The sequence below is a fragment of the Mya arenaria genome, chromosome 10 (genome assembly GCF_026914265.1).
Source record: "Mya arenaria isolate MELC-2E11 chromosome 10, ASM2691426v1".
In the NCBI taxonomy this organism is placed as follows: Eukaryota; Metazoa; Mollusca; class Bivalvia; order Myida; family Myidae; genus Mya; species Mya arenaria.
The window spans coordinates 35,191,496-35,203,794 of NC_069131.1; the positions used below are offsets into that span (position 1 = coordinate 35,191,496).

A 12,299-nucleotide genomic window follows, 5' to 3' on the forward strand; every position below is an offset into this window, starting at 1 on the left:
TAAAGGCAGTTGGAGTATACAGTAGGTTTTGTAGAGGCCTTACTTAAGGCAGTTGGACTCTAGAGTGAGCGTCGTAGAGGACTTACTTAATACAGTAGGACCTTAATATGGGCTTCTTAGAGGTCTTATGAAATGCAGTTGTAATCTAGAGTAGGCTTCGTAAAGTGCCTAACTGAAGGCAGTTGGTTTCTCAAGTGGGCTTCGTGGATGCCGAACTGAAGACAGTTTGACTCTGGGTTTCGTAGAGGACTAAATGAAGGCAGTTAGAGTAGGCTTTGAACAGGCCTTAATGACTGCGGTTAGACACTAGAGTGCACTTCGTAGATGCCAAACTGAAGGCAGTTTTGCTCAAAAGTGGGGTTCGTAGATGCCTTACTGAAAGCAGTATGGCTCTAGAGTGGGCTTCGTGTAGGACATACTGACGGAAGTTGGACTCTTGAGTGTGCTTGGTAGATGCTTTAATAAAGGCAGTTGGACTCTAGAGTAGTCTTCGCAGTGGCCTTTCTGAAGTCAGTTGTAATATGGAATAGGTTTTGTAGAGGCCTTTTTTTTAAGGCAGTTAGATTATAGAGGGGGCTTCGTAGAGGCCTTATTAATTGCAGTTGGAATCTACAGTAGGATCGAAAAGTGTCTTACTGAAAGCAGTTTGGTTCAAAAGTGTGCTTCGTTTAGGCCTTACTGAAGGCAGTTTGACTCTACAGTGGGCTTCGTAGAGGCATAACCGAAGGCAGTTAGACACTAGAGTACGCTTCGTAGAAGCCTAACTGAAGGCAGTATATCTCAAAAGTGGCCTTACTGAAAGCAAACAGGCTCTAGAGTGGGCTTCGAGAGGCATTTGCGAGGGCAGTTGAACACTCGATTGGGCGTTATAGAAGTCTTAATGAGGACAGTTGGACTCTAGAGTAGGGCTCGTTTTTGCCTCACTGAAAGGAATTTGACTCGTGAGAGGAATTCGAAGGTGCTTTACTTTAGGCAATAGCACTCTGGGGGGGGGGGCTTCGTAAAGGCCTAATTTAAGTCAGTAAGACACTTTGTTGCGCTTCGTAGAGGCCTTACAGAAGGCAGTAAGACACTAGAGTGGGCTTCAAAGAAACCTTACTGAAGGCAGGTGGAACACAAGAGTGCGCTTCGTAGATGCATTACTGAAGGAAGTGGAGCGCAAAGGTTGGCTTCGTGGAGGCCTTACTGAAAGCAGTATGTCTCTAGAGTGAGCTTCGAAGAGGCATTGCTGAAGGCTGTTGGACTCTAGATTGGGCTTTGTAGAGTCCATATTCAATGCAGTTTGACTTTTGATTAGGTTTCGTAGAGACCTTACTGAAGGAAGTTGGACTCTACAGTGGGCTTTGTAGAGCCCTAGCTGAAGGCAGATGGACTCTATAGTGGCTTCGTAGAGCCCTTACTGTACGCAGATGGACTCTAGAGTGGGTTTTGTTGAGGCCTTACTGAAATAAATATAACTCGTGAGTGGGCTTCGAATGTACCTCACTGAAGGCAATTGGACTGTAGAGTGCGCTTCGTAGAGGCTTTATTGAAGGTCGTTGGACTCTAGAGTGGGCTTCAAAGAGACCTTAGTATAGGCAGTTGGACCCTAGAATTGGTTTCGTATTGGCCTTACTGAAGGCAGTTAGACTCTAGATGGGGCTTCGCTGAGGCCTTATGAATTGCAGTTGGACTCCAAAGTTGGCTTTGTAGAGACCTTAGGGCCGAATTCAGAACATCCACTCTCACTCACACTCCAATCACATTCCCGTAAGGGACACTCAAGTGTTCACTTGAGTGGAGTAAGGGGAGTGACACTCAAGTGATCTGTTCGTATTCACACGCCTCGCTAACACTCCACTTCATCAAGTGACCAATACAGTTTATATACATGTATGTTTACATGATCATATCGGATTATCTGTTTGACTATGGCGGTGTTTACATTATACAATGTGGAAATTACACCTCGGAGTGAAACAACAGAAGAAATGTAGGGTAAATGAATGAAGATGACGATAATAATAATAATAATAATAATAATAATAATAATAATAATAATAATAATAATTAATAATAATAATAATAATAATAATAACAATAATAATAGTAATAATAATGATAATAATAAAACAAAACTAATAATAATAATAATAATAATTATAATAATAATAATGATGATGATGATGATGATGATGATGATGATGATGATGATGATGATATGGTGGTGTTGGTGGTGGTGTTGGCGGTATAGGTGGTGGTAGTGATGTTGCTGCTGCTGCTGCTGCTGATGATGATGATGACGATGGTACTACTACGACTATTCTACTACTACTACTACTACTACTACTACTACTACTACTACTACTACTACTACTACTACTACTACTACTAATAATAATAATAATAATAATAATAATCCAACTGAATGTAGGCTGGAAATTACAATTCCCTTATCACGTTCTGAAATGGCCTAGCGGCGTTTCAATAAAGTTAGTGGCCTGGCGGCCTATCTGCCTTATGTGATTAGTAGCCTAAAAATGTTTCCTATTCCAAAGCATTTATATGCGTTCTTTTATAAAACAATGATAAATTTAATGTTTCAATTCATAAATCAACAACCTTTAGCGAATATCAGCATTTCCCCCCTTTCTATGGGCTGCTGGATTGAGTTTTGGGGAATTTTAGGCCGTTAGGCCGCTTGACTGCTTGATCGACATTTTGAAAGAAAAATCGCTTCAGCGTGATGAACTTTGCATAAAAAACAATCATTTTAGCATTGTTTTAGACGAAAACTCATAAATAAATGCTTTGAAGTATAAAAAAAAAAAAAGGCCGCTATGATAATGTACGAGTAAAACACATTGATCAATCAAATTTCCCAATTAAACGCAAAACAAAAACCTTGAAATAGAGAACAAATTTAGGCCGCTAGTCCACCAACTTCACGCCGCTAGGCTGCGTACATTTAGCTGCCTGTCTTTGCAGCCATCGATGAATTGCAACTATCAACTTTGCTAGGTGTTCAAGATCATTACGAAACAAAACAAATATATGATTGGCGCATCCTTTTTAAATTTTTTTTTATAGATGGCCACGTTATTGAATTTCATGCACTTCAATGGATTATCCCGGTCTCCTAAATATTGTCTGGGAACGAGGATATCCCTTATTTGTTCCAAACATCTGATATATTCTATCTTTTCTACTTGCCATTAACTTTTATCACTCACACTCATTCAATTCGTATTCACAACCAATCCTCGAGGGCGGCTCATGTGGCTTATCCGAGCACTCACAAATGTCCCACTCACGCAAAACCCTTGAGTCTCACTCACACCTGTGAATACGGATATATCTTTCACTCGAAAATATCTCGACCGTTATGTGATTACAGAGGATTAACTCATTGAGTGTGAGTGAGAGTGATTTTTCTGAATTCGGCCCTTACTAAAGTTAATTGGAATATAGAGTGGGCTTCGTAGAGGTCCCACTGAAGGCAGTTGTACTCTAGAGTGGGCTTTCTTGAGGTCTCACTGAATGCAGTTGGAATCTAGAGTGGGCTTCGTTGAGGCCTCACTGAATGCTGTTTGACTATAGATCGGGCTTCGTAGAGGCCTTACTTAAGGCAGTTGGAATCTAGAGTGGGCTTCGAAGAGGCCTCATTAAAGTCAGTTGGACACTAGAGTGGGCTTTGTAGAGGCTTAATGAAGGCAGTTGGTCTCCAGAGTGGGCTTCGTAGAGGCCTCATTGAAGACAGTTGAACTCTAGAGCGGGCGTCGTACAGGATTTTTGAAGGCAGTTGGACTCTAACGAGAGCTTCGTAGAGTCCTAACTGAAGGCAGGGACTTCCTGGAGTCATCAATAAATGCAGTTGAACTCCAGAGTGGGCTTTGTAGAGGCCTCACTTAATTCAGTTGTAGTCGAGAATGGGCTTTTAAAATGCCTTACTGAAGACAGTAGGACTCGAGTGTTGCTTTCTTTTAGGCCTCACGGTAGGCACTAGGACTCTAGCCTGAGAAAAACTGTTGTTTTCCATCTTCTTTCAGAGCCCTGAAGAGCTCTTCCCGAGACAGGCTAATTTATCAAACTGACAAAATCACTTTTTACCTAGCAGCCTTTCATACACTTGATATTGCGTGTTCAGCTCGATCAAAAGTCATTTTTCTCCCACCTCAGATAAGTAGATCAATTAATTTAACCATGCTAGAAATTCTTATCTTGCCCACGGGCGAAGATAAAATGCCCGTATGGAACTTATTTTAATGGTCACCACATTGTAATTACCTCCCTTGTTGAACACTGTCGTCTGTAACGCATCATAGAAACCTTGTCTGGTGGCAATATTTAGAACGTGAGTTAATTATTTCTCGCTTCAAATGTCACCAGAAAACAGTTTTCACGCACCTTTCAAGAAATAATGCTTCACTCTTCTTAGAACGATTTAAAGACCGATCAGTCCATTTACATACTCACATTATCACTGCGCGAATATCCATGACAACCACGAATTATTGCATATCCGTACGCAATTATTTTCACTAAGCACAAAAGAGTTCTGGCAAAAAATACATTTTTACTTAGTTTGTTGAACTGAGGTGGGAGAAAAACCTCGTTTTCGCAAAACACCCTACGCTCGGGTCGGAATGAACCTATCTTACACTCTCGGCCATGGAAGATACTTATAATCTAAATTTGAGAACATTTAGGAACTAATTCAGTAGCCCGTTGTTGACGGTTGTCATTAATCTGTTTGTGTTCTTTATTCATGCGTAACAATTATAACCATGCAAGCTTGAGTTCCACTAAAGGAAAGCAGCTTAGTATTCGACTTATATATAGCTATATTATCATAAAACTTCAAAAACCGTTTAGTTTGGGTTTTAAATACTGCTCTGCCTCAGTTAAACTGCCTAGCTGTTTCAAATTAGGGCAGCATGGTTTGTTCATCGACAGTCTTTTTATTTATTTATTTATTTAGTTCTAAGGTATCACTGATGAAATATTACCGGCATCTTGTAATTGTGCAGGGTTTATATGCTATTAAACTTATCCAGACATATTCACGCTGCTTTGACATAAAAGTTATATCGTAAACTTGTTAGCTGTCTAAACGTTTAAAAGAGTTGCAATTGAAAAGGTTGAATTTCAAGAAGAATAAAAACACCTTGTCAATCTCATTCGTTTATAATTGAATAACCAATTGACAAACGTGACACAGGAATTTTTAGCTCAATCTGTTAAGTCCTATATTGTACCAGTTGAAATAAAAAAACATATGTCGTTTTATTATTTCCTTATATATATTCAATACTTGATAAGTTCAATAATTTTAATAACATTTTGCTCACTAGGGTGTTAAGCTTTTCTTGGTATAGTTAAGGATATAACGATGTAGTTAGCATTTACGGTTATGCAGTTCTGGCGTTGTCTTTAAATATCTGAATGTAAGAACCCTAACTATTATCACTAACTGTTTAACTTTGCATCTGCTTACCATGACAAAACAGTCGTTTAAGCTTGACAAGGTTTGATTTGTGTCATTCTATGTTTGACTTCTGATGTATTAACATCGAATGAAAATATACTTTATACATGTATATATTTTAGGAAGTTTTAATATCATTTTCCATTTGTATTGCTTTTGTTTGATTTCGTCATGACGATTTATTCATGCTTGTTTGCCTTTGACCCAACCTTATTAGTATGTCTTATATTTTGTCGTCGACCTGAACTTTTTATTAGAAATAACATTTTGCCGTCGACATAACCTAATAGTATGTATTATATTAGTCACAATATGCAAAACAAGTGATGAATTGACATTAATGTCTTTGTAAGACGCAGTAAATAGGTCAAACCCGATTACAAAAGTTTTAATTTATTCTTGGTAAACAATAAAACAGATATATTTTTACCGGCTAGGCTTAAATTCTCTACCGAAAATTGTTTACACTTCTGTATTTCGATACTTTTTCCATTTTCATAGTAAAGAAAGAGTAAAGTTATTTTGGAGAAACAATATCAAAACAAAAAAAAGTTTAATAAATATATATTAGATATAGTTGCGTAATGACAGTATTTCAAAGAATTTATGACTTTTTGACTGATAATTGTAATTTTAGTTGATGACTTTCTAACGTCTTTATCGTTCACATTTTTAGGCGTAATTGTAAATTCATATAAAATGTTTTTAAAAACACTGAGCATAGTCGTAGCTATTAATCACTATAATCGGGGATTATGATCCTAATTTGATTCTAATATATTTTTACTGATTGATCGCTTAAGCAAAGAAATTTGTGAAGATGTTATATATAGCTTGAATTATAGACACCTTATTCAGAATGGCGTATTTCCTGATTCAATGCATTAATTTTACAATTTACCTACATTGACTGTATTGGTAGAGCATACATGCTAAATAAGTGATTGAATATACCACAGAGAATATATATATATATATATTAATGTCTTTCATAATATTGCACATGTTTAACGATAGTGCATTGTCGTAGAATCGAGTGCTGCAAGTATATAATTCTTGAATTACAATGCTTAAATTGTTAAAACGTCTACGATAATTAAAATTTAACTCATACATCGTGTGTTTAAAATGAACATATTAAAGAAAACTGAGGACTCTCAACTATTTTAAGGCAAGAACAACTTAGTTGAAATGTACGAACTCGTCTTAACCTAGTACTTTAGTAGATTGAATCATTTTATTAATACTTCAATTCAGTGATTTTAAAGACCCAGTTTGGAGAAAACAATGAAGTGGATAAAGGAGGAGATTATTGTCCACAGTCTTCATACAGAATTCGGTACCAGCTGTAGTCCTAAATCAGTACATAATCATGAATGAGTCTTGTGTTTTAAAAACAACCTATCGTTCAGTATCAGAAAACAGCAGTTAATGGTAAGTAAGCATGCGTGAATAGCTTCATACGTTCAGTACTCGCTAGTATAAATTCAATGGTATTGGAAAGAATAAACAAAAGCGTCTATCCGAGTAAGTTGAAAGGGTACAAAAATCGAAGCAATGCCTACACTCTGTTATTTAAGATAAATTAATTATTATTATTATCATTATTATTTTTTTTTTTTATCATTATCATTATTTTTATTATTATTATTATTATTATTATTATTATTATTATTATTATTATTATTATTATTATTATTATTTCAGATTTGACAGAATGGCAGAAAAAAGAAAATCTCCGGATGAGAAACATAAGGAATATTTTTCCAGAGTAAATTTTGCACTTACTGATTGTGGGAGGATAGTATTATTGCACCTTTTAGAACAAAGAGTTGTGGATCTCACACCAAAAGCGCATCCGACACAACCCTGGTCACTAGATGAGTTTTTATACGAAAATAGGAATAATAACTTGTTATCTACTTGCCGAGACAAACAAAAGAGCAATATACTTTATCCAGGTTTTAGTAAGAAAACGGATTTGGACAAGTGGGATATTCCCCTTCTGGTTTCCGTACTTCTAAATGCATGCAAACTAGACGATGGTAACAATCTACACAGCCAACTGAGGCATGACATCATTAACCTTAAGAACTTAAGAAATAAAATGGACCACAAGGGTACTTCAACATTGAGCAAGGAATTATACAAATGGTACTTTGGTCGCATTCTCGGTGCTGTGACACGAATATGCGATTACATGCAAGAACAAGATTTCAAAGAATCTCTTCTTACAGAACTTGCGAAGTACGGAAGTCTAAGGCATACATATAAAAACGGTCTTATTTCAGAGTTTGATTGCAAACCCGTTGACATAGTCAATGACGGTGAGTGTGTTTTACTTGTATTGATAAGTATTCCTTATTATTACTTTCTTTAAAACAACATATTAAACCTAGTTAACTAATTGTATGACTAATTGTATTCATAGCCTTATTTCGCAAAAGAAACAAGTACAGATCATATAATAATTTGTATAATAATATACATTTTGCAAGAGACAATACGCGCGGATGTAACAATGCACATAACTCTTGCTTTTAATTTGTTGTTATTGACTGACATAAAGAGACAAACGTTTGCTTTCACTCCGAATCACTCTTGTACGATATACGTTATATACGTACATTTGCATTCAAATGAAGACTCATTATAATATTTTTGAGTAATATGTTTATTTAATTCACTGCTTAGTGATATATCGTATTGTATTGTGTATACATGTAATTGAGCATTGCTGTTTTAGCTGACGCAGCGGTTGTGAGCGGGTTGCAGCAATTGGAAAAGATCATTAAGAAACAGGGGTTGTCAGTGAAAATACCAGGTCGTTTACCGTTATCTTACATATGTTATATTTTGCGAGATGACTTTATCATTTAAGGAATTTTAAACACGTTTACATCCAAACGCTTACATGCTTTATGTATTACCTTTTCTGCTTAAATGTGCAAATGTGTTTATCAACCCACCCTAAATAAATTCAACACTATAGACTTTCTAAAATGTGTTGACTGACTTTTACTTAGCTTTGAAACCTTCTATATTAATACAATAGTATAGTAGAAAGATCATTCGAGGCACAAACAACATGTTACGTATGAAACCAATGCTAATTTATGGTTTTATAGAATATATCCACTAAAGTTTTGATTCATTTGCTTAGTTATATCTTTTTTAATTCATTTTCCATTCAAGTCCTTCAAGTATTCATATTTTTTCGGAACTACAATAAAGAGGACGAACAATCAATTACGGAACATTTGCATAGAATATTTTCAGAGGCATTAGAGAATGACACAGAATTACCAGGTAAATAATCCTTTTTTTGGAAAATGTTTCTGCGTTTGCATCTCATACTCTAAAAGTTATTATTCAAATATAACAAAAAAGTCATTTGTGATAGTTTAAAAACAAAGATTATGTGAAAAATATTAAGCATAAATATGCGTTACTAACAAAACAATTTGCACGTTTAAATGTGTCTCATGTATGCACATAATAAAATATAGATCTGCATGTTTTAATACGTATTGTGTCTTAACTCACACTGCAGAGATAAATATGGTCTTACAATTTAACTAATACAGTCGGCATACATGCATACAGCTGATATGAGTTTTAATTTCTATATAGATGATAGGACTTTAAACCAGCTGGAGGTTGCAGTTAAGTCCCTTCTTGCTAAATTATTTGACGGTAAGTTCATACATGTGATACTACTTCGCGAACACTGCATAATGCCAATAAATACCACGTTACCATATAATGAATACGTTCATTTTGCTAAAGCAAACGCAATATGGCTTAAAATCAATGCTAAAAATACAAGTTTGTTTAAATCTATTAGCCTCCCTTTGAGCCCCGTTTCGCTGACCGTTTGAGTATTATTTACTCATTTTTTTCAGTGTTTATGTGTTCCAGCTATACCGTATAGTATTGCTACTTCGTTTACAATTTGTCCAGTGTCTGCTTGGCACGCATTGATTACTAGTTAACGTTATGACCATGTCATTTGTGTTATTTCAGAGAAAAAAATATTAACGAAAGTTAACAAAGGTTGTCTCATTCTATCAATCCAGTGTAATGATTTGGACGCAGTTATTTCTCTGATAGAAGACAGTCTTTCGGGAAAGCTGGGGAGGTTTTTTGAACCTCTTGAAGAACTTATGCGGACTGATGCAGGCTATAAACTCTTTGAAGTAGATGTTGGAATTACAAGTCAAAGTTGCTGGGCTCTCCTTACTGAAATGTGTAAGTAGTGCAAGAAACGTATAGATTGCCATTTGACATTTAATGCATTGCTTTTTGGTGGTTCCTGATTAGGTAGCATTATGTTTCCAAATAGTTGCAACCTGTCAGTTGTTATCATAACATTAAATTGACCAAGGTACTGATTTATGTGCTTCATACGCTGTACACACATTCGATCACAAACACACTCAGATGTGTTTTCAAGGTTCGATTTTAAAAAAACCTAATGATTATCAATGTTATTTAAACATACTGGATATGTATGTGTTATTTTATTCTATTGTAGTCTATGAAGTGTCAGACAAATGTGATCAGCGTTGTTTCACTGTGGAAAGTATAGTACAAGATGATGGCATTGCTGTAAGAATTCAAGTCTTTCTACAAAGTATCAAAGAAAAAGAAAACTTACAGCAATCATTTTCGTCGGTCGAAAAGCAAGAAATTTGCAAGAAAATAGAGGAATTATTGGCGTTTGATCTTGACCAACCTGGCATGGATATGGTTTTATTGCCATCGATTATCAATGAAGGTTATTTTTTGAGATTTTTGTATATATCTATAGATGTTTTTTTCTGGTGTGACAGTTTATATTGATTTCCAATTGCAAATTCAAACCTGTTTTGGCCAGTTTTTGTTTAATGAACGAATTCATTTAAACCTATTTGTAAAAATAAAGTCCATGAATCAAAATTCAAAGTATGGAGTAACGTTATGTAAGGCCTCTTAAATTCAATTAAATGTACCTTATTAATTCAAATGAATTCTGTTATTCAATGTGTTTGTTTTATGTAGATATGTTAAGGGCAAAGCTTTTGAAATAAGCAGAAATGATATTTTGTAACAAAAATTAAGTGTAAATATTCACGAATATTTACAAATGAATTAAGAATATTTTTCGATAATCCAATCACAATATGTGTCCTCTCTAAATTGTACGCTATATGTCTCTCGATCATTGTTTGTTAGGCATAAAGCAACAGGAAAAAAACATGATTTTACATGAAAGCTATTCGTCTGCTCGAACGCAAAAAAAAACATTATTAGGTTTGACTCAATATTTGCAACATTACTTTTACTACACTAATGTGAAGTAGTATAATTTGATTAACAGACAAGTATGACATAGTTGAATTGAATTATGCATATCAAAGTAAGATAAGGGAAAAATTACTTTCTATTGTTGCTGAGCAACGATTTCATAATGCTAAGTCCAAAAGAAGCGTTTATTCACTTTTTAGTTATGATGTTTGAAACTATGACTCAAAGACTCTCAAATATAAACATATTCTCCATTTAATCAAATGCATCAATTCTACTTTTCTACCGTAGTTAGCAATTATTAAATCATTTTAACTATAGTACCCTGTTTTAACATAAGCATTAGGGCTCAGATATATAACATTCCTGTTATAAAAGTGTTATCTTGGGAAAGGATGTTTACATTATCGTTGGTTATCAAAGAAAATGGTTGAAATATATCCTAGCAATTGCTTTCCTAGCAACAGTTTCTTCCATAACACATGTTTCGTATCAATTTTTCGAATATCATTTGTTTGATTATAACTTTCTAACAGTTCTTATGTGTTTTTCTTTTGATGATAATATTTATTTGTATTAACTATACAGCATTTATATGCCACTTAAAGAACTTATTATGGCTTTTTCGCCATACAGAGAGCTTGATAGACATTCATTGAAATAGCGAAGCTTCTTTAAATACGAGATTGTCACAACATTAGTTTCATATATTTCCTTATCAGTAAAAGAAAAATAACACAAATCAAACATTTGATCTTAAATGATCAAAGTTGAATTCCAATTCGCAAATATACTATGATTATTTGTATCTACCCACTTACAACTTGTCTACTAAGTTTTGAGAAAAATATTACCTGGACGAAATGCAAGTATTACAAATGTTTTATAGTGGTACTGTAAGTAACTAAAAGTTAATTACTTGCAAAAGTGATTTTTAATTTTTGGAGGTTGGAGCTTTGTTTCCTTTATAGGTTATTGTGAGAATAGAAGGGTCGTATAGATACATGAACAACTACTATTATTTCAATACCATCACTTACAATAATGTAGAATAGCATCCAAGTTCAATATTTTTCTGAAAAGAAATAGCAATTGAATACATTTGTAAGAATGATTTAAAGTTGATGTGATAGAAACATTAAATGAAAAGTTAAGACAGGTAACCATTTCTTTATATTGTTTCAGGTACAAGTCGTACACCGCCGAAAAATCTCTTGGAAAAGAAGAAGGTAGGATTTTAAGATTTTTCAATTTGAGTATTTATACGTATCGGCGATTTGAAAACAAAAAATAAACGATTTTTCCTTATTTTACCTATTTATTCATTTGTTAAGATGTTTCCATTCGATAATTAATGATCTCCTGAAAGGTGGTTACTTCGCTTGATTTTTCGAAGAGTATTGTGATTTAACCTTCTTAAGCATAGAGCCAATGCAACGTAAGCGAAAAATGTTAGATTCCGTTTAACCTTGTTTAACCACGGAGTTACGCTTCTTTACTCTGAAGCAGTTGTGAAACCCTTTTTTCAATGTGCTTGGTAAAA

General features: G+C 34.6%; 1 protein-coding gene across 2 annotated transcripts in view; it reads left to right on the top strand.

The window, feature by feature from the left end:
* The window catches only part of LOC128205351 (uncharacterized), a 73,815-nt gene that overhangs the window by 21,536 nt on the left and 39,980 nt on the right, over positions 1-12,299 (top strand). For both annotated transcript variants that reach the window (XM_052906923.1, XM_052906925.1), the window contains exons 2-9: positions 6,725-6,901; positions 7,175-7,794; positions 8,214-8,291; positions 8,663-8,776; positions 9,101-9,163; positions 9,494-9,718; positions 10,005-10,247; positions 11,942-11,985. In XM_052906923.1, coding sequence (XP_052762883.1) covers positions 7,185-7,794; positions 8,214-8,291; positions 8,663-8,776; positions 9,101-9,163; positions 9,494-9,718; positions 10,005-10,247; positions 11,942-11,985 — 1,377 coding nt within the window. In that variant the 5' untranslated portion in view covers positions 6,725-6,901; positions 7,175-7,184. The remainder of the gene's footprint in view (positions 1-6,724; positions 6,902-7,174; positions 7,795-8,213; positions 8,292-8,662; positions 8,777-9,100; positions 9,164-9,493; positions 9,719-10,004; positions 10,248-11,941; positions 11,986-12,299) is intronic.